The sequence below is a fragment of the Scyliorhinus canicula genome, chromosome 22, assembly GCF_902713615.1.
Source record: "Scyliorhinus canicula chromosome 22, sScyCan1.1, whole genome shotgun sequence".
NCBI lineage: Eukaryota > Metazoa > Chordata > Chondrichthyes > Carcharhiniformes > Scyliorhinidae > Scyliorhinus > Scyliorhinus canicula.
Genome location: NC_052167.1, coordinates 19,593,489 through 19,616,653, shown reverse-complemented (window position 1 = coordinate 19,616,653; position 23,165 = coordinate 19,593,489). Strand labels below are relative to the sequence as shown.

General features: G+C 43.3%; 1 protein-coding gene across 7 annotated transcripts in view; it reads left to right on the top strand.

Moving 5' to 3' along the window:
• LOC119956050 (mitogen-activated protein kinase 8) overlaps positions 1–23,165 on the top strand; it is a 102,599-nt gene that overhangs the window by 60,801 nt on the left and 18,633 nt on the right. For 4 of the 7 annotated variants that reach the window (XM_038782836.1, XM_038782837.1, XM_038782832.1 and 1 more), the window contains 5 exons: positions 7,752–7,929; positions 11,046–11,175; positions 15,385–15,443; positions 16,485–16,623; positions 21,769–21,934. In XM_038782836.1, the coding sequence (XP_038638764.1) occupies positions 7,808–7,929; positions 11,046–11,175; positions 15,385–15,443; positions 16,485–16,623; positions 21,769–21,934 (616 nt within the window). In that variant the 5' untranslated portion in view covers positions 7,752–7,807. Of the gene's footprint in view, positions 1–7,750; positions 7,930–11,045; positions 11,176–15,384; positions 15,444–16,484; positions 16,624–21,768; positions 21,935–23,165 lie in introns of those variants that run through there. The other 3 variants (XM_038782833.1, XM_038782835.1, XM_038782834.1) reach the window with 1 other exon arrangement.

Genomic DNA, 23,165 nt, shown 5'->3' with positions numbered 1-23,165 from the left:
GGCGGCCTCCTGCTGGTCTTACCCTCTCCCACCCAAACAAAGACTTCTCCTGAACTCCACCCACTTCAAACATGCTCCCGACCATTACATAGTGCCAGCACCCCGGTTCCCAAGCATTGTCTTCTCAGTTCTCCCCCAGTTTATGCTCCTTAATAAAGTCTTCGGCCGCTTCTGGGGTCTCGAAATAATACTCCCGGCCTCCGAACGTCACCCATAATTTTGCAGGCTAGAGCACCCCAAACCTGATCTGCTGCCGATACAGCACCGCCTTGGCCTTGTTGAAACTTGCCCTCCATTTTCCCAACTCTGCTCCAATGTCCTGATAAATCCGGACGTTACTTCCCTCCCAGTCGCAGCTACGCTTCTCCCTGGCCCACCGCAGAATTTTCTCTTTCTCCACAAATTGACGGAGCCTCACAATCATCGCCCGCGGCGGCTCCCCAGCTCTAGGCTTCTGCCTCAGATACCTATGCGCTCGATCCACTTCCAATCAAAACAATTTCCCTGTGGGGGCCATGTGATGTAAGTGTGGGAGCGGCTGCTTTTTCGCGAGCTCCGGCACTACTTATCTCTTGAAATGAAATGAAAATCGCTTATTGTCACAAGTAGGCTTCAAATGAAATTACTGTGAAAAGCCCCTAGTCGCCACATTCTGGCGCCTGTTCGGGGAGGCTGGTACGGAAATTGAACCGTGCTGCTGGCCTGCCTTGGTCTGCTTTAAAAGCCAGCGATTTATCCCTGTGTGCTAAACCAGCTCCTTTTTAAAATCCTGCGTTGTGTTCCTGGCTAAATTTTGGCAAAGGAGAGCAGATTCAAGAAAATCTTTATTTGATCGGAGACGGCATGGGAAGTGTCCAGTTCGTAGTGGCACTTCCGCTGGTCAGCAGGCTGACGCTTTGGCGATGCCGTTGGTGTTAAGATGGTGGCTGCCATTGTGCTGAAGTCGTGGACAATGGTCTCTGCTCCCCAGCACAGTTTGCTGATACTCACAATTAAGACCTGAAAATATCCTCGAGAGAATGGATGAAGTGGAGAAGAGAATCCTGCCAGTCGATCGAGCAGTTTCCTTGGTTGGCGACCCACCTTCAGCCCTCGGAAATCCTGCTGCACAGTATGTCGAACATCCTGGTCGATTCAGGGAGATGGGGCTGGCAGGGAGTGTCCTTGCGCCTGCTTTCCCAAAGGGAGCTAAGGATGAACTCCCAGCTGAATTTGAGGACTCTTTGCTACGCTTTCACAATCTTGATTTGAAGGCTGGGTGTTTCAAGTTAGATGGAGCGTGCATTGTATCCAGTCTTCGAGGCCTGGGGGAGGTCACGGATTCCGATGGCTGGCCTTGTCCTCCATGTTTGTCGAGAAGGGTTGGAGGCGGCCGGACGCGAAGGGTCTTCGCCACAATCCGGGGCCCAGAAACTCTGGATGGATTCGGAATGTTGCTTGATGGTCCTGTCAATGCTTTGTCCTTTTCAAGCTCCATGGATGGTTATATTATTCTGTGCTTCATCGTTAATCTGGAACTTCATTTCCTTGTAATTATATCAGTTCTGTTGTTGCCTTTTATCCAGATATGGCATGATATATGAGCACAGAGGTGCTTGTTGCCTGTTGTAATGTGGAAATCATGCTGAGTTGTGTGGCACAACGGTTGTGCAGTATTTACCTGTCCTTTTTGTACTGTAATCCTTGCTTTTACACTGAGGGAGTACATTTCTTGGTACCCTTGACTTTATTTATAGGTGAGATGAGTAGCACCATAGATGGGTGGTGGTAGGTAGTTTAGTGTTTAGGTGGTTGGTTGGCTTTACTGTGGGTGGGGAAATCCCCCGTTCAAACTATTGTATCATATTTTTCTTTTATACTCTGGTTATTTTTGCATTCCTTACTATTCTACTAAGGTACAGACAGATCATGTATCGTCGAAAAGACTAGGTTCCTTTTGTTTTCTGTTGTTGGAATGAGATGAAATATGTACTGGTACATGCCTAGGTGTGGTGGGTTATTATTCCTTGGCTATCTGGTCTTTCTTGGGTTGGCCATCTATATTTATTTGGCTGCACGGGTAGTGACAGTCGTTACTTGATTACTTGGCTCATGGAATGCACAGTGGGTATATCATCCTGTTGTTAGGGTTTCTTTGAGGGGAAATGGGTAGATGAGGGGAAATGGGTAGAATCACGTTGATGGCAGGGTCTACGTGGTGCCTCTGGGACGCTTAGAGACGAAGGTGGTTTGCTTTGTTCAATGTGAAAGAGTGATGTGGGTATCCTTGGCCTTTTGGCCCCGATTCTAATGGGTCTTTGATTCTGGATTAGCCCGATTGAGAGTTAGGACTGAGTAACTGTTTACCAGGTCCCCCCGAGATGTCTCCCCTTTAGGGTCTTCTGGATTACTCGCCTTGAGATTTGGTTCCCCTGGGGATGCAGTATCCTGTTTGCTATGAAAAATGAAAATCGCTTATTGTCACAAGTAGGCTTCAAATGAAGTTACTGTGAAAATCCCCTAGTCGCCACATTTCCTGTTGTTCCCCTTTTTCTGGGGTATCCTTTTATTGTTTGGAGGTCTTGGGATGCTGAGTTACATCCCGGTTGGTTGTATTTTGCTCCAAAAGAGATCCCCTATATTCTGTAGCTCTGTTCTTGTCCTGTGGAGGAGGATGTATACCATGGTGCCATGTGCTCATGGCTTTATCCCGTTATCCTGAGATATTCTTTCATTTTCTGTATGAAAGACGCCGCCGACTATAGCGATGACCGTAATTGTAACCTGAACCAATTGTATGAATATCTGCTGGTCTTTTCTGTATGTGGAATAATAACCTCCCTGCACTGTACCAGACTTGTTGCATCTCGTGGTTAAATTTAAAATGCCCAATTTGAACTGATGCCTTTGCAAATATTTTGTTTGCAAATTGAATCGTTAAAATGGCTCCTGTAAAGGTACAGGCAGGTTTCATATCTGAGAAAAAGACATTATGATGTGTCATTGGTGCCTTTGGTATACTGTATTTGGAATTGGGGGAGGTATGTTCGAATGCAGCCCGAACGGGACCTGAAAATCTTATACTTTATTTTCTTTAACTGCATGAGTAAGTGTAAGTGGGCACCATTTTACCCTGTTTACAAGGCATTATCCTCTTTCTCCCCATTCTCGAGCTTATCTATTTCCTTTTATAAACGGAAGCAACAAGTTTAATGATTACACTGAACCAACCTCTCCATATTTCTGTACATAGAAGCATTTACTTTACTGTACTAGTTTTGAGGGTTTGTTGCATTATTTGTAAAAATGGAAAATCTTAATAAAAAAACCTTTCCCTGACGAAATGAGGTTTGAAGTAGGAAAATTTGTGTCGAAGCTATGAGCCAGCAAATAAACTGAGACATTCAAGGGATTTACACGCCAAACAGCCCCAATCTCTTGGTGTTATCCCTAAATGGGTTTTCAATTTCATTTATTTTTAAAAAAAGGATGACCAACTTGATTAACAAACGAGCTGAATCCTGCAGTGGGCTGAAGTGGGAGTTATGGAGAGGTACTTGTGTGCAGATAGTGAGAATGCATGGTGTAATTACATGGTAATGGTCACTTACAGAAAGCTGACAAAGGATCAATCGGCCTCCTGTAGGTGGCCATCAATAGCTGGAGTTCAACCCACACAAATGGCGTACAGTGTGAATTCAATCTTGTCAAATTCATAAAGTGGAAGCTTCAATTTCCATTGCGCTTGTGACTTGGTCAGAAAACCATTCGGGGAGAGAACTACTAAATTCTGTTTCAGCTTGTGAGGAAGATATTTTCGTCTCATAAGATTTTGTGCATTGGGGCTAGGCGAAGCATAGAACATAGAACAGTACAGCACAGTACAGGCCCTTTGGCCCATGATGTTGTGCCGAACAAGTCTGAAACTAAGAACAAATCAACCTGCTCCCAATCATTCTAGTGCACTCCATATGACTATCCAATAACCGCTTGAAAGTTCCTAAAGTGTCCAACTCCACTACCATAGCTGGAAGTGCATTCCACGCGCCAACCACTCTGAGTAAAGAACCTACCTCTGACATCCTTCCTATATGTTCCACCATGAACCTTATAGTTATACCCCCTTGTAACAGCTACTTCCACCCGAGGAAAAAGTCGCTGAATGTCCACTCACAGCTTCGCTTCGGGTTTCAATTCTGATTGGCTTTGTTGATTGGCTTTACTGTAAACTGGGTCACAGACATTGCATTGTCCACCTCTTATGTCCTTGGTTGTTTGTATTCGTATAACACGATCTGTCTCTTAAATCCCCTACTCTTTCTTACTATTCAAATGCTACTTCATCTTGCCCGTTAGAACTGGAGCTGGAACAGGTCAGAAGTGGCACCCTCTGCGTGAGCAATATGCCCTCGAAGCCCAGGCAACTTAAAATTCAGCTATGTTTGTATTTATTTGTTGGATTGGCCTGTATGAACCTTTTAGGCTTGGGGGGTTTGGGAAGGGATCGCAATGTTTTAGTTACACCAGCTTGATTTGCGCAAATTGCAGCCAGCCAGGTATCTTTCTCCTCTTGTTTTGCGGTGTTGCCATGGTTTCCTCAGCGCAGTTTTGGTTAACACTCCATCTTGTGTTATTCTGCCATTTTGGCCATCATTCAGCTGTGGATTCGCCATTGTCAATAAACTAACGGAACTATGCTAATGTAAGTAAAACGTCAAATACAGAACAGCTTCTGCATTTGGTTAAATTCACCTGACGCTTGGCAGTAAACCCGTTGGGCGAGTCTACAGTAGTGATGCTGTTCCAGTTGACTGTTTAATTTTCATTGAGGCAACCTTGTAAACGGGAATTTTAAAAATATAATAATGCCATTTGGAGTAGGCAGTCTGGTTTGAATTGGTCCTGTGACCTGTATAGAGTAGCAATGGCAACTGAACATAGGGTTTTTCAAAAGCTGAACTCTTTTCAGTGGATGGTGTCAAGATTCAGTAAGTTAACAAAGTCCATTTCTCCTGCATGGACTCTGTTTTTCATAAGGCGATCACGCTCACTCACTTTATGAATTGAACCTCTAAAGAAATGTAAGAAATGTTCCTGTTGCGAGAACGAGTAACTTCAGGTTTCTGAGCTGTTGGCAAAGACCATTGTTTCCTTTAAGTTACCTATCTGAAACTGAGAAAAACAATTAATGGGGAAGAGCGGGGTAGTTTTGATATTCAATTCCTCTAACGTGCATGTACCTAGGGCTTGAAGGCTTCTGTCTGTGTATCTATGAGTCCTTGCACTTTATGACTTAAATTATTCGCTATCATTCACAAAGATTCTGATTGCTGAACAATGATATCCTGCTTTTTATGGTGACAACTATCCATCATCGTTCAGCTTATTTGCAAAAGTTGCCGTAGATTCAAGTGGTATCACCCACGGGCCTTAAGATTCTTTGGAGTGGCAGCACGGTGGCGCAGTCGGTTAGCCCTGTTGCCTCACGGCACCGAGGTCCCAGGTTCAATCCCGCCTCTGGGTCACTGTCCGTGTGGAGTTAGCGCATTCTCCCCGTGTTTGCATGGGTTTCGCCCCCACAACCCAAAGCTGTGCAAGGCAGGTGGATTGGCCACGCTAAATTGCCCCTTAATTGGAAAAGATTGATTGGGTACTGTTGCAAAGAGCTGAATAGTGTCTTCTACAAATACAGCCTTTTAAAGCAGCTTGTTCTATTTGTGTAGTGCAATGTACAGGAATCTTTATAATATGCTCATTTTTATGATTCATAAGCTTTAGTATCAGTCTGACATCAGCAGTCAATATTTATGTGTCTTTGGATCTGCAGTGTGCCTGTCCTGAGACCAAAGGAGACCAGGGCAACCAAGTCGCTGGTCTCCATTTCGGAAATAACATCCAGATGCTTTGCGGATGGCAAAGTTGAGGAATGTGTGGGTGCGGACGGGAGCATAAATGAAGTGGTTGAGAAGAGTTTGGGGCGATTGCTCTCCAGAATGACCCTAGAGCAGGATTTGGCGATTAACCGAGGGAGATGATCTTTAGTTTGTGACATTCAGGATGGATATTCAGACTGATTTTCATCCATGTCCACGTTAGCTTCGCATTCAACGAATTCAAAGTGTTCGAGGTGCCTGTTGTACCTTGTAAAGTGTCAGGAGTGAGGTCATGTCAACCACCTGCGCGCACTTGCTCACCAATCTAGTCTTTCTTATTTGGATGTTGACGATCGCTTATTTTACCATAGGATACAAAATAAGCACATGGATTAGTTGTGTTACTTGTCAGTGTCCTGAAGTGTTCCACATGGAGGGGTCGAATGGAGACGACCGTTTTTGGATTTGGGTGCACAGATGTAATTCAGTTCAGATTTTACAGTTACAGTATTATCTTGTTTTGTTTTTTTAAGTATTTTGAGTTTGTGTTTATACTGAAAGAGCAGAATTTACTTCAGTTTGGGATGCATAAAAGTGATTAGAACCTGGGGGTATCTGTCATTCGGCCTGAGGGACTGGATCATAGAATCATAGAATTTACACCGCAGAAAGAGGCCATTCGGCCTATCGAGTCTGCAATGGTCCTTGGAAAGAGCACACTACTTAAGCCCACGCCTCCAACCCAACCCTCCAAGGCAATTTAGCATGGCCAATCTACCTAACCTGCACATCTTTGGACTGTGAGAGCGGAGCACCCGTAAGAACCCCACGCAGATACCGGGAGAAAGTGCAAACTTGATACAATTACCCGAGGTCGGAATTGTTTGACACAGACAGTCGTCCGATATCGGAATTGAACCCAGGTCCCTGGATCTGTGAGCTGCTAACCACTGTGCCGACCCATCTCATGCAAAGCAAATGTTAGATTGCCACCACTGGTGAGAGGGTGCAATTAGTTCATAAGATATAGGAGCAGAATTAGGCTGTTTGGCCCAGCGAGTCTGCTCCGTCATTCGATTATGGCTGATCTCATCCTGGCCTTACTCCAACATCCTGCCCGTTCTCCATAACCCTTCAACCCATTACCAATTTAAAATTTGTCTAACTCATCAAGTTTACTCACTGTGCCAGCATCCACCTCACTCTGGGGTAGTAAATTCAACAGATTCATAACCCTTTGGGAGAAATAGTTCAATTACTATACACCTTTTATTATTGCTGCTGTTACTAATTCGACTTTAATTTTAAAATCATTTTTAAACTATCCCACCCAGCATGCCACCTACTGCTGAGCGCAATGTTGTACTTGCTTTGCTCAAACAGTCAGGAAATATTTGCAGAGCCGCTCCTGAATCTCTGCCCGTTTGCCAGCCTCTGTAGAAAGCACTCAATTTCCTGGTGACATAGGAATTTATAATGGAAAAAGTTGAGTCAAACATGTGACCAAGCACACAGCAATAAACCTAGAAGTGAACTTTTGTGGGCAGGCGTACACAGTTGAGAGCTTTATAATGTTGTTATATTTCCCAATTGTATTTCCTAACTTTAAAGGCACAGAATTCACTTTATTTCTGATATTAGTCGGTGGATGTTGAACGCAGCAGGTGTGTTTGGCTTAAGCTGCTTGCTGTGAACCTGCTGAGCCTTTGCGAGAGTTAGTCTAATCTTGTATGTCGAGTCACTTCAATTGCGGTGTACTGATTATTGTAAACTTGCCTTGGGCTTCACAGGAGGCCCATATCAAGTGTGATACCCGATCAGTTTAAATTATTTTCATCATTTTAAGCTGTTCCCCTGTGTCATTTTGAGCTTTTTTTTTTGTTGCTTTAATCCCTGCAGGTTGTGGAGGGAAGCAGTTACATGTGAATGCACGTTGTCAAACCAATTCAGGCACCATGAACCGAAACAAGCGCGACATCCAGTTCTACAGCGTAGAGGTTGGGGATTCAACCTTCACCGTCCTGAAGCGCTATCAGAACTTGAAGCCCATTGGTTCGGGCGCACAGGGGATTGTGTGGTGAGTTGGCAGCTTTGGCATCCACGTTCAACCACAGCGAGGCAAGAATACTCTGAGTCTAGATAACAGTGCGTTTTTACAGATCTGCAGTTTCCGAATGGGATTTTGCTCTTTCTCTTCATTCATTCCTTATTTCGTTTTAAAGTGAACAATGTTTTGCTCCTGTGGTGTCCTTCATTCCATAGCAAAAAATAGTAATTATCAACTTGGAAATTATGCAGCCGACATTGAAAGCATGACTTAATGCTGATCTCAGGGCAACCGTCATTGATCTGATATACAGAGCAAGGAAGTGACAATTACCTCCATTTGTCTATGTTTGTCCATAGATCTCTAAAGACAGGAGGGCAGGTTAATAGGGTGGTGAAAAAGGCCTATGGGACACTTGCCTTTATTAATCGAGGCATAGATTACAAAAGCAGGGATGTCATGTTGGAGTTGTATAGAACATTGGTGAGGCCACATCTGGAGTACTGTGTGCAATTCTGGTCGTCACATTATAGGAAGGATGTGATTGCCCCGGAGGAGGTGCACAAGAGATTCACCAGGATGTTGCCTGGGGTGGAATTTGTAAGTTATGAAAAGAGGTTGGATAGGCTTGGGTTGTTTTCTCTGGAGCAGAGAAGGCTGAGGGACGACCTGATTGGGGTGAACAGGATTGAGGGGCATGAACAGGGTGGATAGGGAGCAGCTGTTCCCCTTAGTTGAAGGGTATGTACGAGGGGTCACAAGTTCAAAGTGAGGGGTTTAGGGAAGAATTTGAGGGAAAATGTTTTTATCCGGAGGATGGTGACGGTCTGGAACGCACTGCCTTGGAGGGTGGTAGAGGCAGGTTGCCTCACATCGTTTTAAAAAGTGCTTGGATGAGCACTTGGCACGTCTTAACATTCAAGGCTATAGGCCAAGTGCTGGCAAATGGGATTAGGTAGGCACGGGGAGTATTAGTGCAGATATGTGGTCAGAAACTCATCTCTAGATCAGCGTAAAGGTTGGGAATCATTTGTTCAGCTTTGGACAATTGTCAGAGGTAGAAAGGGAAAGGCGTTTGGAGCAAACCCCAAGCCCAGTGGTGTTGACAGGGTAGAGAAAAAGCCAACCATTAGTTCTGTGATGGCAGTGCACATACAAGACCACCATGTCCATGTGCCCTTCTCCCCAATTACCGTTTTGCTGTTGCTTAAGTCAAAGTCATAGAACATCAGTTGCTGTTGCTAAGAGGGGAAAAAAATCTAGCACCATGTCTGTTCCGTTGATTAAAGATGCAGCAGAACTGAGGCTCTGAAAAATGTGGGAGGCTGATGTTGGGTCTTGGATTGTAGCCGCCATTGATGAAGAGGCTCGCGTGTCTACCTTCAACAGCATTGGCTGGAATTCTCTGGCCGTTGGGATCTGCTGTTCCTGCCATGGGGGAGGGGGAGGGGGGGGGGGGGGGGGGGGGGGGGGGGCTTCGATGGGAAATCCCATTGGCAAACAGCCAGTGAATGGCACGCCGCTGGGAAACACGCATCTGGAGGACGGGAGAATCCAGCCCCTTATGTTGTGCTTGAAAACGTTTTCACATCAATGAGATTGTCACCTTGATATTGAAGCGGCATTCTGGGGTTTTAAAGGACTTGGGAGTGATTTCAATTGCTGAGAGTTGGAGGATATCTCCAGGTACAAGAAAATTACCGCATTGTAAACATTCTGCAGTTAATGTTAATACATTTCTAGAAGGATTCACACATTACAATAATATGGAACAGTAAATGTATATGGCGACATACCATCTTGGCTTAACCCTAACTGTATTTCATTAAATTTGATTTCTGGTAGCAATTTATAAAATCAAATTCATCACATGTTCAGAGTGAGTTTGTTCTTAGCCAAGCAGCTTTAAAAATGCCTTACATCGGGTCTTGTGAGTGGAAGTCCAATAGGTGTTTCACTGCAGGAACACTCGACTGGTGTGGCAGATTGATAGTTTTTTTGCCCGAGATTAATTTGCTCCAGCAAATCTTTTCAACCAACTGCTTTCGCAGCAGGAAGATTCCATGACTAAACCCACATCCACCATCTGAAATTTGTGACTTTGTGCCATGTGTCCTTTCATTGGAGTATTCCGCACAAGAGATGCTCGCTTTGAAAGGATGAAAGTGCCATGCAGTCGGATATTCAGTCCAAAATAGTATAATTTATCGACCTGGGATATGACTAAACAAAACAGCATAATCAGCTATAAAATGCTTGAACTGTAAAATAAGCTATATTGAAAACAACAAAACGTCCAATATATGTTATAGTGACCTTTCTGAATCATCCAACTGAACTTGAATGACTGTAATTTAGACATGTCAGCTCCACAGAGCTCCTTCCACTACTACAAGGTGAAAACAAGCAAACACACTTCAATGGCTATCTGCATTAATTCCTGAGAGGCTGAATACCTACCAAGTTATTTCTGGTATCCAAATGTTGTTCTACCATTCGAATGGATGGGATGTAAGTGGCAGCACCTAGGCTGGGTCATTTCCCTGACCATGGTCCAAAACCCCCAAAAAGCCGATTGCAAGATCATCTGGTGAGTGATTCCTTTGAGGAGAAAGAACAGTTTCAAATGCATGCATGTTGTTCTTTCAAGTCACAGCATTGAAATAAATAATTTGATTGAGTAATTTACGAACAGTCTACGACTGAAGGGTCATTTCCATCTGATAGCAGTGTCTATCTCCAGATGATATTTCTGTATGGTCTTTCCTCCTATAAACAAATAAATTAATCCAAGAATAATAATCCAGCTAACTGGTACATTTTGCAATATTTTGGTCCAGTACGAGTTTCTATGACAAAGACAGGGCAGCAAGGCTGATAACTGAGTTGTGGTACATCACTGTGTAGTGCTGTGTATGAATGGAAAAGTTCTAGTTGAAGAACTGTTTGAAACTGTGCCGGTTTCATGTTGCAACAATCCGTTTTCTCTTCATTGTGCTGTGGTAATTTGATATTCTTTTACACCACCATAACATTCAGGGTTAGTACATGCATTGTTTGAAAATGTTCAGGTTTGAATATGTTTCTCTCTGTGTTGCCATTTCTGATGCAATCTTCCTTGGGCATCTTCTTGTTCCCCATTACAGTGCAGCCTATGACGCGATACTGGACAGGAATGTAGCTATCAAGAAACTCAGCCGACCCTTTCAAAACCAGACTCATGCAAAAAGGGCTTACAGAGAGTTAGTCCTCATGAAGTGTGTCAACCATAAAAATGTAAGCTGCTCCGATATGTTCCTTTGTCCTACAAAGTTTTTTCACCAACATGTGGCCCAACGAGTCCTGCTATTGGAATCTGTCTCTCTACAAAAAAAGGAAACTCATGACTGAATTAAATGTTTGTTTCCCTGTTTCTTGAATATTTATATGTCACAGCTCTTTGACTGTGCAAATACTGTAGCAGGTACCGTAACATGAACTGATCTTAATTCATCAGGACATAAGACTTGGGAGCGCGAGTAGGCCACACAGCCCTTCAAGCTGCTCCACCGTTCGTGGGCAGCACAGTAGCATAGTGGTTAGCACCGTCGCTTCACTGCTCCACGGTCCCAGGTTCAATTCCCGGCTGGCTCACTGTCTGTGTGGAGTCTGCACGTTCTCCCCGTGTCTGCGTTGGTTTCCTCTGGATACTCCCCTTTCCTCTCACCGTCCAAAGTTGTGCGGGTCAGATGGATTGGTAATGCTAAATTGCCCTTAGTGTCCAAAAAATGTTAAGTGGAGGTTACTGGGTTACGAGGATAGGGTAGATATGTGGGCTTCAGTTGGGGGCTCTTTGTAAGGGCTGGTGCAGACTCGATGGGCCGAATGGCCACCTCCTGCACTGTAAATTCTCTATGAAACCATTCGATAAGATAACTTATTGTCTCAACTTCTACTTTCCTGTCTGACCCCATAATCATTGTGTCCTTTCTCAATCAAAAATCTATCTAACTAAGATAATTCGGGGTGCTTTAGTTGACTAGACGTTAATTCGACGACTTCCAATTCCTTCTTAATGTCAATGGTGCCCATTGGTTGATGGTTTCAAAAGGTTTTCTAATTAAGGGGCAATTTAGCATGGCCAGTCCACATACCCTGCACGTGGGTTGTGGGGGTGAGACCCACACAGACATGCTTGAGGAAATCAGCAACTTGCACCACATCCTATCCGCACATTAATGGAGCGTGCTCCATTGGGAGATGTTCTGGACCAAACCACCGAATTGCCTTGCATCTTCTGGGTTAGCTTAGTACCAATGATGATCTTGAGCGCTGATTCAGACTCATCTAATGCCAGAAAAAAAAACACCAATGCCATTAGGGCAAATTTAGCCTAATTGTATGTTACAGTAAATGCCCTGGCTTGTATCTTCCTCCAGAAACCTCCCAATTTTTGATACTATCCAGAGGGGTACCCCAAGGAAAATAGAGCAGTTCTGTTGAACTCCCCACGCCTCTCTCTCTCTCTCTCTCTCCCGGGCAAACATAAAAAATTAGCTTCTCCCATTGCCCACGGCAGCTCATGTAAATTAGGGAGAGTAAGCTTGCGACAGCTGAATGGACTTCCTTCTCTACCATGAACCAGCGTTACATGACAAGACCAGAAGTGGGTGTATGGGTTGGGGGGAAGGACAGCTATTGTGGTGGCGGAACATGGAAGTTGGCTAAAGGCTAGCAGCGGCCACCTCCCCCTGTCTGTCATCCCATGTAAATTGCTCAAGTACCAATTCTTGGCTGCTTTGAAGCTCCTGCCTTTAACCTCTCATTGTCTTGATTATTGAGTCCAGGCCTCTGGATTATCAGTCCAGTAATGTAGGCACCAGAGAACCATGGACAAATTAGGGCACAGAAGAGAAGAGGCCATTGAGCCCATCATGTCTGCGCTGGCTAAACAAAAGAGGAAAAAAAAGTAAACTCGCCACTCATTTTAATCCCTCGTCCCAGCATTTGGTCCCTCGCCTGGCAGGCGACAGTACTTGATGCAATTTAAATGAGGTCAACGTTTCAACCCCAGCCACCAATTCAAGCAGTGAATTCCAGATGCTAACCACACTTTGGTGAATAGATTTTTTCCCCCCTGCCCCCTCTAATCCTTCTACCCATCACCTTAAATGTGCCCACTGGTAATTGATCCATCAGGTAGGGGAAACAGGTCGTTTAACGTTTTTCTTTTACCCTGCTACCATAACCCACATCCTGACCACGTGCCGCTTTGCAACTTTCCCTTGACAACAAGGATATCACTGGGAGACTGCCCAGCATATGTATTGGCCAGGTAGGAACATAAGTGATTCACTTCCAGTGGAAGGAGAACTCCAGACCTACAGATCATTTTTGGATTCATTTATTTAAAAAATTAAACATTCCCGTCCACCGAATATTTTGAGTGCTGGATAATCAACTGTTTGTATAGTCAAAAGATTCTGGGGAAATACACAAGTTTTGGAATCAGTATTTTATGTTTAAAAGTTATATCTTTTTAAATCCAGTGCTGGCAACTTGCAGCATTCTACAAAATTACTGCAACAGAAATGGTGAATTAAATGCAGGAAGTGGCATTCCGTAACTAGTGTCCTGAAGTTTAGGATTGGGGGCCTAATGCAGACTCGATGGACTGAATTGCCTCCTTCTGCACTGTAGGGTTTCTCATGTCTACTCTCAGTTAACCGAAAGGCTAAAGTTCAGTCTGAATTAAGTCTTTTCTGTGCCTGAAGGAACAGTGAATCGTTGTCAAAAATCTGATCCCTTATAATATCCTGGTGCGTAAATGCACAATTCCATTTATCTGTTGGTTTCACAATTGAAAACGAGAAGTCAAATTAGCAAATTTTCTGGAAAATTTTGATTTTCTGTTTTTTCTTCCAAGGCACTGATTCATTAGTGCTGATGATAAAATGGAAAAATGGTAAACACAAGCAAGCCTCTGTTGCAAGGGCCGTTCTCTGAGGGTGTAATCATGTGACCTGCTAGTCAATCCGGGACGGAGTTGGGATTTCACTGGGATGTGTTGGGACTTGTCCTGGCAGCTGGGCGCTTCGTAAAGAAATGTTTATAGTTGTAATAAATGGTTATGCTTTATAAGGTAACTGGTGGGGCCAATTCTCAAAGTTATTACATTTTGACCTTGTGGAAGGAAAGCTGCCTGTGCTGTCATGCTAAGACATACAGATATGGTGGTCACGTGTTTGGTTCCCGGTCTGTACTAATTTAGCTCAACTCGGATAGCACCCAGGCCTTGGATTTGCTGGATAGGGAACTGAAAAGCTAGTCAAGAGTCCTTCCTCCAAAACGCAACCACTGCCCAAAGATCCACGCGCACAAACATCAAGCAAGAGCACAATCTGGCCTAGTAGCGGTGGGCCCCACAGTTCTGTTTGACATAGGATCATAGAATTTACAGTGCAGAAGGATCATGATTTACTTTCACACTTAATGAGGTGAGGCACTGAATAGCTCCAGACACTCCGTTAAACCAAACCCAGTTAAGGGGCGTGCGCTTTCAGGAAGGGTTGTAAATGTAATCCATATTGCACACATGCTGGAGGGCACTTCAGAAGATCAATGAAAAAAGCAAAATATTTATATGTTAAAGAACATTTGGCTTTATACCACTGGGATGCAAGTTAGAAATGGACGTCTCTTAGGTGTGCATCCCTTCATAACCATTTCAGTCCCTGAAAATAAGAGGTCCATGGTTTTCAGTTTTATTTTTGAACACTATCTTATGGAGACCAACAGAGGCTAGCCCCCTACTCCAGTCATCAATCACCATTTTTGACTAGTTCCTTGAGGTTTGGAAATAGCGGAACAGCAAATACTGCACTGACCAGCCCCCTGTGATAGAAGTAGCAGATCAGATGCAGAGCATTTTTCTCTCAGGTTATGAATGCATACTCCCACTGGCGTTTGAAATAAATTTGCGTCAGCTGTTAAGTTAATCACCTTTAAAACCGCTTGAAAAGAAATTCTGCAGGTTGCACGAAGCCCATTGATTTGCTACCAGATTAAAGTCCTCTTTGTCCCATGACCATTAAGCTTTTTCAGCACTAAGCCTTGCATAGCTTTAGTAATCAAACAGTGAAATTCTTCCCATCTGCAGAAAAAAAAATAACAGTATAGCAAACAGCTTGATTGGCCTGTTTATGTTCCCTCTCTTTTGTGCTTGGCTGAACTTTGGTAGATAGTGTCGTTCTCCACCTACCTCAACTGCCTTTTTCGAAATTAATCTTTCCAACTAATTAGTGTTTAATTTGAGAAGCGTAATTTTTTTTGTGCGATACTTCCTGCTTGCCAGTTTTCTTAATGACTATTAGCAATTAAATTTGAATGCCTTCAGCAATGAAATTTAACCACTCTTCCTTATTATAGTCTTTGGAACAGCAGTAGACTTTGAATTATCACAGACTAAATGTTTGTTTCATTAAATATATAATCTATTTCTTTCAGATAATTGGTTTGCTGAATGTATTTACCCCACAGAAATCACTAGAGGAATTTCAAGATGTGTAAGTATTTTGTTTGACAGTGCAGTATAAAGAAACATAGAAATTAGGAGAAGGAATCGGCCATTCAGCCCATCGAACCTGGTCTGCCATTCAATGTGATCACAGCTGATCCTCTATCTCTACACCATATTCCCGCTCTCTCACCATACCCCTTGACTCCTTTAGTGTCCAGAAACCCATCTATTTCTTTCTTAAGTAAGTCTTCCAACACCAGGTTAAAGTCTAACAGGTTTTTTTTAAACACTAGCTTTCGGAGCACTGCTCCTTCCTCAGGTGAATGATTCACCTGAGGAAGGAGCAGTGCTCTGAAAAAAACAAACCTGTCGGACTTTAACCTGCTGGTGTAAGACTTCTTACTGTGCTCACCCCAGTCCAACGCCGGCATCTCCACATCATTTCTTAAATAGTCATTGAATTGGCTTCCACAGCCTTGTGAGGTAGAGAAGTCCACATGTTCACCGCCCCCCTGAGAAAAGATTTCTCCACATCTCAGTCCTAAATGTCCTACCCAGTATCCTGCTGTGACCCTTTGTTCTAGAGACCCTTGCATAACCCCCCCCAACATCATCATTGTATCCAGACTCTCTGATTTTATACATTTTAATGAGATCCCCTCTCAGTCCGCCAAACCCCAGTGAACACAGGCCTAGTCGAACTAATTTCTCCGACGATGACAATTCTGTCATCTCGGGAATCAGCCTGGTGAACCTTCAATGCACTCCCCCTCAGTCAAACATATCCTTTTTGAGTAAGGAGACCAAAACAGTACTCGAGGTGTGGCCTCAACAAGGCCCTGTACAGCTGCAGTGATACATCCTTGCACCTGAACGCAAATCCTCTTTCAATGAAGGCCAACGTACCATTTGCCTTCCTGGAAGGAAACCTGTGTGATATCTTAGTCACTCATTTCTGAAATGTCCTGAAGCATTCCGCGACGTGTATTTTTGGCAGTACGATTATGTTTTCTGATGCATCCTTATTCTTGTCCGTCAATGACGCACTGTGTTTTTTTTTCTTCCCCGAATGGTTTCTTGCTGACAGTTACATAGTGATGGAGCTCATGGATGCTAATCTTTGTCAGGTGATTCAGATGGAGCTGGACCACGAGAGAATGTCTTATCTACTCTATCAGATGCTGTGCGGCATCAAGCACCTTCATTCAGCTGGCATTATACACCGGGTCAGTCATGTCTACCGTTAAATAAGTCTTCAAAATTTTGTGCCGTGCTCAATCTTTATTTACCTCGTTGAGATCACCTGAAAACTTTCCACTGGCAAAATAACTTGCGCAGCAGTGATGGTTTGGATGGTGTGTTGTGAAGGCATGTTTTCAAGGTGCCAGGTTATTTTTCCCCACATTGATTCTTTTCCCCCCAAGACTGATGGGAGGGAAGTGGAATCCCTCCCCACAGTGGGGGAGGGAGGGAAGAACTATTTGTCAACTGGAGACCCTCTCGTACTTAGTTGTCAATAATATTGCAAGAGATCTAGGAACAATTAACTGCTGCAATGCAGAGTTGAAGGGAAGACGAAACAAAAGAATCATTTACTGTTTGATTGGTTCTTCCTTTTCAGTGGTAGTATATATTGAATTAATTATGCCAACAGTGGTGTCCTTATTTTGGAAGGTGGGAAGGGGTCAGTCACGGTTTCTGCTTGTTGGGATTGTTGAAATACAGACCTGCAATAATACATTGACTTCTGACCCCTGCTTTTTCTTGCAAGACAAAATATACAGTGCAGAGAAGCTGAAATGAAGGGGTGGTGGTGGGGGTGCGTGTGTGTTGGGATGGGGGTGGGGGGGGGTTGAGGGTTTAGTTGTACGTTTCATAATGAGCCAGATTGGTTTCCAGTTGCGGACGTTAATGTAATGTTGATTTGCCGTCGTAATTTTTAAAACGAGCTTCCCGTGTAGATTGCGCATTTGCTGAAAATGGTGCTGTAGATTGAATTGTAATATCGCATGGTTAATTTGGCCTTGAACTTGATGTGCCCATTTCCAAATAAAACAGTTCTCCGTCCGTTTGACAACTACAGTCTGAAATGCAGATTTTTAAAAAATATATAAAGTAGTTTTTTTTTGTACTGGGATGATTTTATTGGAGCCGGCAGCATTCTCTGATTTTTAAATCGATAGTTTTCTCAGCAAAGATGATCTTTTTGTAGTGCATGTGTTCAAAGAAGCTAGGAGAGTGAGTGTTCCAAAATGGAAAGTGGGCCGTTGTTCAAAGCACAATCTTTGCTCTGCGGTCAGTCAGTATAAGGGGGTCCATGTGGGATAAAACAACATGATGCAGGTCTGACAGCGGAGAAACAAAGATAAGTTTTTCAAAGTTGAAGGACAATGAGTGCCCGAGCGTCGTCTATCAGTGGTGCGCTGACTGGCTTTTGGTTGAAGTACACTTCAAGGGAAACTTAAGATTTGCTAATGATGTTGAAAAATAGCCTGGAAAGCATTTTTTTCTTTGTGATGTAGCTGGTTGATAGTAAATGAAGTGAGTTGTTCTGTTGGAAAAACTTCAATGCTTAAAAGGCATTGATTGTGCAATGTGGAAGCGTCCATGGTGTTTTCAGTTTGCGGTTACTTCACAAACTGTCTCAGATCTTTGGCAGAAATGTTACTTTTGCGGAGTGGAAGCTCTTCAATTGTTATGCACTGTGCAATGTAACAATCTATGTAACCCAGAGTTATTATAGGACATATCAGCTACTGGAGGCTACCATCCTCTTGACGGTTGGAAAGGAGATCCTAAATTGTTTTTTTCAAATTGAGGAATGGTCTGCTTGTGTTTGCTTCACCGAGCATCGACTCAGCCATTGAATGATCAGGTGCCCTGGTGGCTCACCAAGTGAATGATGATTGATCTTACCTGAGATAGAACCTTAGAATTCACACAGTGCAGATGGAGGCCACCATTCGGCCCTTCATGCCTGCATCGACCCTCGAAAACTGAATTTTTTTTTTAACTTGTCCTGTCAGCAAAGTTTCAGCTGTGGCCTTTGATCCCAACTCTGCTGTAGTCTCGGATCTATTGTTCAGTCATAGAAACCCCAGCTCCTGAGAGTTTCAACTCTGGTCCAGCTTGGAGATTGCTGGGAAGGACCTCAGTTTACGCACCAACCTGGGAGCCATACAACAGGAACCATTGCACTGTGATGCCCAAACTGCACTTCAGCCAGTATTTCCATATTACAACGGATGATAGTCAACAGTTAAATTAAATTTCTCCAGTTGGAACAAATGTGATTCCCACGATCCTGTTATCTTTTGCAAACTGATTTTGAAACCAAACATCTTATTCACACAATTTTAGTGTGTGTAATACATCAATGCAATTGATATTTCACACACGTTGAAGACCAAGACTGTTGAGACAGGTGACTTTGTCCTGACTCTCTTAGTTGCCCCTCTTCTCGCCTGCTCCCCGGGGATATGCTAGACTGCTAGCAGTGTTTATGTTTTGAATCTAAGCATTATTTCTGCCCAGTTATTTATTGTATTAGGAGATGTCAGATTCTTCGTTGTTGGCCTAACTCCTCACGCTGTCTCCAGCAGCTGATCATTAAGATACATAAAAAACAAAAGCAGGAGGAGGCCATTCGGCCCGTCGAGCTGCTCTGCCATTCATTACGATCATGGCTGATCATCAAGTTTAATACCCTGATCCCCTCCCCATCCCTTGATCCCTTTAGCCGTAAGAGCTACATCTGATTCCTTCTTGAAATCAAAACATTTTGGCTTCAACTACTTTCTGTGGTAGTGAATTCCTTTCCTGAAGAAATCTTTCCTTGCCTCAGTCCGATTTGAGTATGAATTAAATGTTACATTAAAGTACTTTAGCGAACTTGAATAAAACTAACATTTTTTCCCCCACAAACGTTTATTTAAGGCTCAGTAAGTGTTTGCTGTAGTCCTGAAGCTGTGGTTGAGGTCTACTTTAAGCATATAAAAATAACTGACGCAACTATTTCTCCAAAGTCTTAGCTCAAAGAGTGGAGCTGAACGATCCCTGAACAAGTAAGCGTAGACATTGCATTATAGCACTGAACAAGTAGACATCACAACAAAATGGTCCATTGAGATAGTATCCTGACTGCTGAATGGCTGCCAAAATAATAATATACTGAAAGCGGAAAATAGTCTTTATCTGTTGATCCCAATTTTCTGGGAATGTACCATTCGGGGAGAGAGAGAACTCTCCTTTATTTATTAAGTAACAACATCACACGGTACTAAGCCCCACGTGAGTATGGAGGCATTTTAGAACAATGTTGGAGGCACTTTGGGCCAGTCCTCAGCTTGAAAAGGGATTGCAGCTCAGGCTTCCTATCCTAATTGTTATCTACTGGTCCTTACTGTAATTGTTTATCATCAGACTGCGATAGGCTGAGCTGCATTTACCATCAACAACGTTCACTCTCTAGATTCAGATGGAGGATCCCTTGATAGAGCTGCCAACTCTTCACAAGGGCTGTTTGAGCCAGATATGTTGATGGCAAATCTGATATGTTAATCCTGAAATGGGATATGGTGATCCATCCTGTGAGTTGCGTTTCTCCCTTTTTAAAAAACTTTTCTCCCATCTTCTGATGTGGAGTCCGATAGGCAGAGGTTGCCTTCATAACAATATGGCCTTTATTAAAATGTGAACCCCTCCCATATATAGGATCTGGGAAGCACGGTAGCATTGTGGATAGCATAATTGTTTCACAGCTCCAGGGTCCCAGGTTCGATTCCAGCTTGGGTCACTCTGTGCGGAGTCTGCACATCCTCCCCGTGTGTGTGTGTGTGTGGGTTTCCTCCGGGTGCTCCGGTTTCCTCCCACAGTCCAAAGATGTGCAGGTTAAGTAGATTGGCCATGATAAAATTGCCCTTAGTGTCCAAAATTGCCCTTAGTGTTGGGTGGGGTTACTGGGTTATGGGGATAGGGTGGAGGTGTTGACCTTGGGTAGGGTGCTCTTTCCAAGAGCCAGTGCAGACTCGATGGGCCGAATGGCCTTCTTCTGCACTGTAAATTCTATGGTAGCTGAAGCCGATCCTGTCTACTCTGGCACTCTTTGGGGGAGAACGGTTAATTTATCATAGACCAGGGCCTGAACTTGGGTCCTATCTTGACCTGTACGGATCAACGATGGTCTGTACATGGAATCTACGACACAGGAGAGGGGTCATTTGGTGAAACTGAAACGTTCCACACAAACCTCATCCCAGATTCAGACTGTTCAGGGAGTTCATGGGGTAACGTCCACTTCGCTGAGAGTCCATGTTGCAGAAGGGAAGGTGAAACGACACACCGGCTTCATCGCGTGCCCTGTAGTCTGTCCTTGCGATTGTTTGAGTTGTTCCACACACTTTTCCTTCCTTCCTGATGCATTTGCTTTTTCTCTCGTAGGAAGGGAGTTAATTACAATGCAGCTCAATGTTTACACTGACCCTTCCCACTGAGATAAATCATCTGTGTTTTGTAAATTAAATTCTAGTGTTTGGACAACAATGAGAAGAAAATATGATTTTGGCTTTGGTGAATATTAAAGAAACTTATTAGTTGTATGATTTTTATATTTTTCCCAGTCAATAATAGAATGACTGCATCGCAACAGGATACATGTAACATCCACTTGGAGTCGATTGGAGTCATTGATGAGCAATTCAGTAACCCAATGCAAGTAATGCAGCAAATAAAGAGCAATTCCTATGAAGCAGAAATGAAGAATACTTAAACACAGGAATATTCTGCGTTGCTATGTTGAGTGTCAAATGGGTTTGGATATTTAACAGTGTAAATGCAGTTGTACAACTCCAGAGTTGGGTCTTCAGTCTCGACCCCCAGGGCACCTCTATTGCCGCAAGATGAGAGATCTCCCCCCCCCCCCCCCCCCCCCCCAGGTAGCCTTTTCACTGCTCAAGGTTCTGGTTGGATGCAGTACAACTGGAAGCCAGGTCTTATGCACCGTTTGGATACTTCTTGAACCAAACTTCATCCAGTATTAGGCGGGAGCCCAGAGTCCTGACCTTGACATCTAACAGGATGATGAGCAGAGTTCTGCATTTGTGCGTTTACATGAATTCACAGAGCACCTATATTGCCAGGCAGGCAGTGACGTGTACAATTCTGATCTAACAGCAGGTACCATCTCCTATTGCATCTGTCAGCCAAACCCCATTGTCCTGTACCTATGCGATTATAGTTTTCACCTTTTATCAGCTTCTGCCGTTTGTTCTGTTCCCAATTCCTTGTGCTCACTTGTACTTTGCTGTTAAGAATGGGCTAGAATTTATGCCCCCGCAACCAAATAAAAACTTGATTTTGTTTCTAACTTTTAGGACCTGAAGCCAAGTAACATAGTAGTGAAAGCAGACTGCACGCTGAAGATCTTAGATTTTGGACTAGCAAGAACAGCAGGAACTAGTTTCCTGATGACGCCTTATGTGGTTACACGATACTATCGTGCTCCAGAGGTCATTCTAGGAATGGGATATAAAGAAAATGGTTAGTGTGTGCTAAAGTATGTGCATAAGTAGAGGGACAGAAGACGAGCTTGTTCCTTTGGACCAAATGGGTCGGTGTTGTCCTCATCCTATTGACTCCCTTCTGGATAAAACTGCTGTAGTTACATTTGCCTGTAAATTCCAAATAGGGGTTTTAATCTCATCTAGTCTTTCCATCAGTTCTTATTTTGAATAATTTCTATTATCAATCTATTTAATAATGGGAATTAGTGAGTGGAGGGGGGAAACAGATTTTTGATGTACCTGGAGTATTTGGGTATCCAATAACATCGACGTGGTGCAAGACTATTCTTGTTCGTAAGGTTCTGTGGGGCTGTGAACTGGGTCCAAACTTCAGTAAAAGTTATTTATTTCTAGTTTAATAAATCCTTAATTGAATTGTGCAAGTAAATAAAATTTACTTTGGGACGACCTCGGTCTGTAACCAAGCAATTATGTACGTTTGTTCCGTTTTTTTTGTTGGATTTAATTTTGAATGTATCCATGGTCAGACTCCTCTTGCCCTATTTCATCCAACACAGGCACTGCTTAAAAAGTTGGAGCTTACAATCACTTTTTTTTAAATCACAAAATTGGCACTGACGCTGCGTGGCCCTGGATTGCTCCATGCAGCACCTCTCGTTAGTGGTGATGTTTTGTTAACCTAGAGACCGGCAGGGGGTTCTAAGTATGTGAGCCTTTCACCTTTGCGTTTTTTGAGTTTAAACTCATTACAGACCAATGTGATAAAAATCTACAAATGCATGTTTGGGGCCAGCTCACTTGAAATGCAGAAGTGTTACATTCTTTAAAAAAAAATACAGCAGCAGTCAAAATAGATTTCACTTGCCTGCTCCTTAAAAGTTAGGCAGATTAACATCAGCGTTCTGTGCATTTCAATATTCTGGTGTCATCCATAGTAAACTATATGAATTATTTTATACTCTGCAATTTATATGCAGAAAATTTCAGAAGCATCAGCAGAAGCTGCTTGCTGATAACCAACCAACATTCCTGCAGTGCTGTATTTTGCTAATGTGCTGTTTCTGTGCTAAAATATATTTTGTGAAACCCATTGAAGTCATTTTCAGTAAATGCTGGAGGTTCTTCATTCTTAATGAAAATGGGTATTAAAGGAAAGTCTGCCAGAGCACATGGATTGAGGGATACAATATATAAAATTAATACAGACGTAATGGTAAGATTGAATTTGACATGCTCAGCGTAGACAT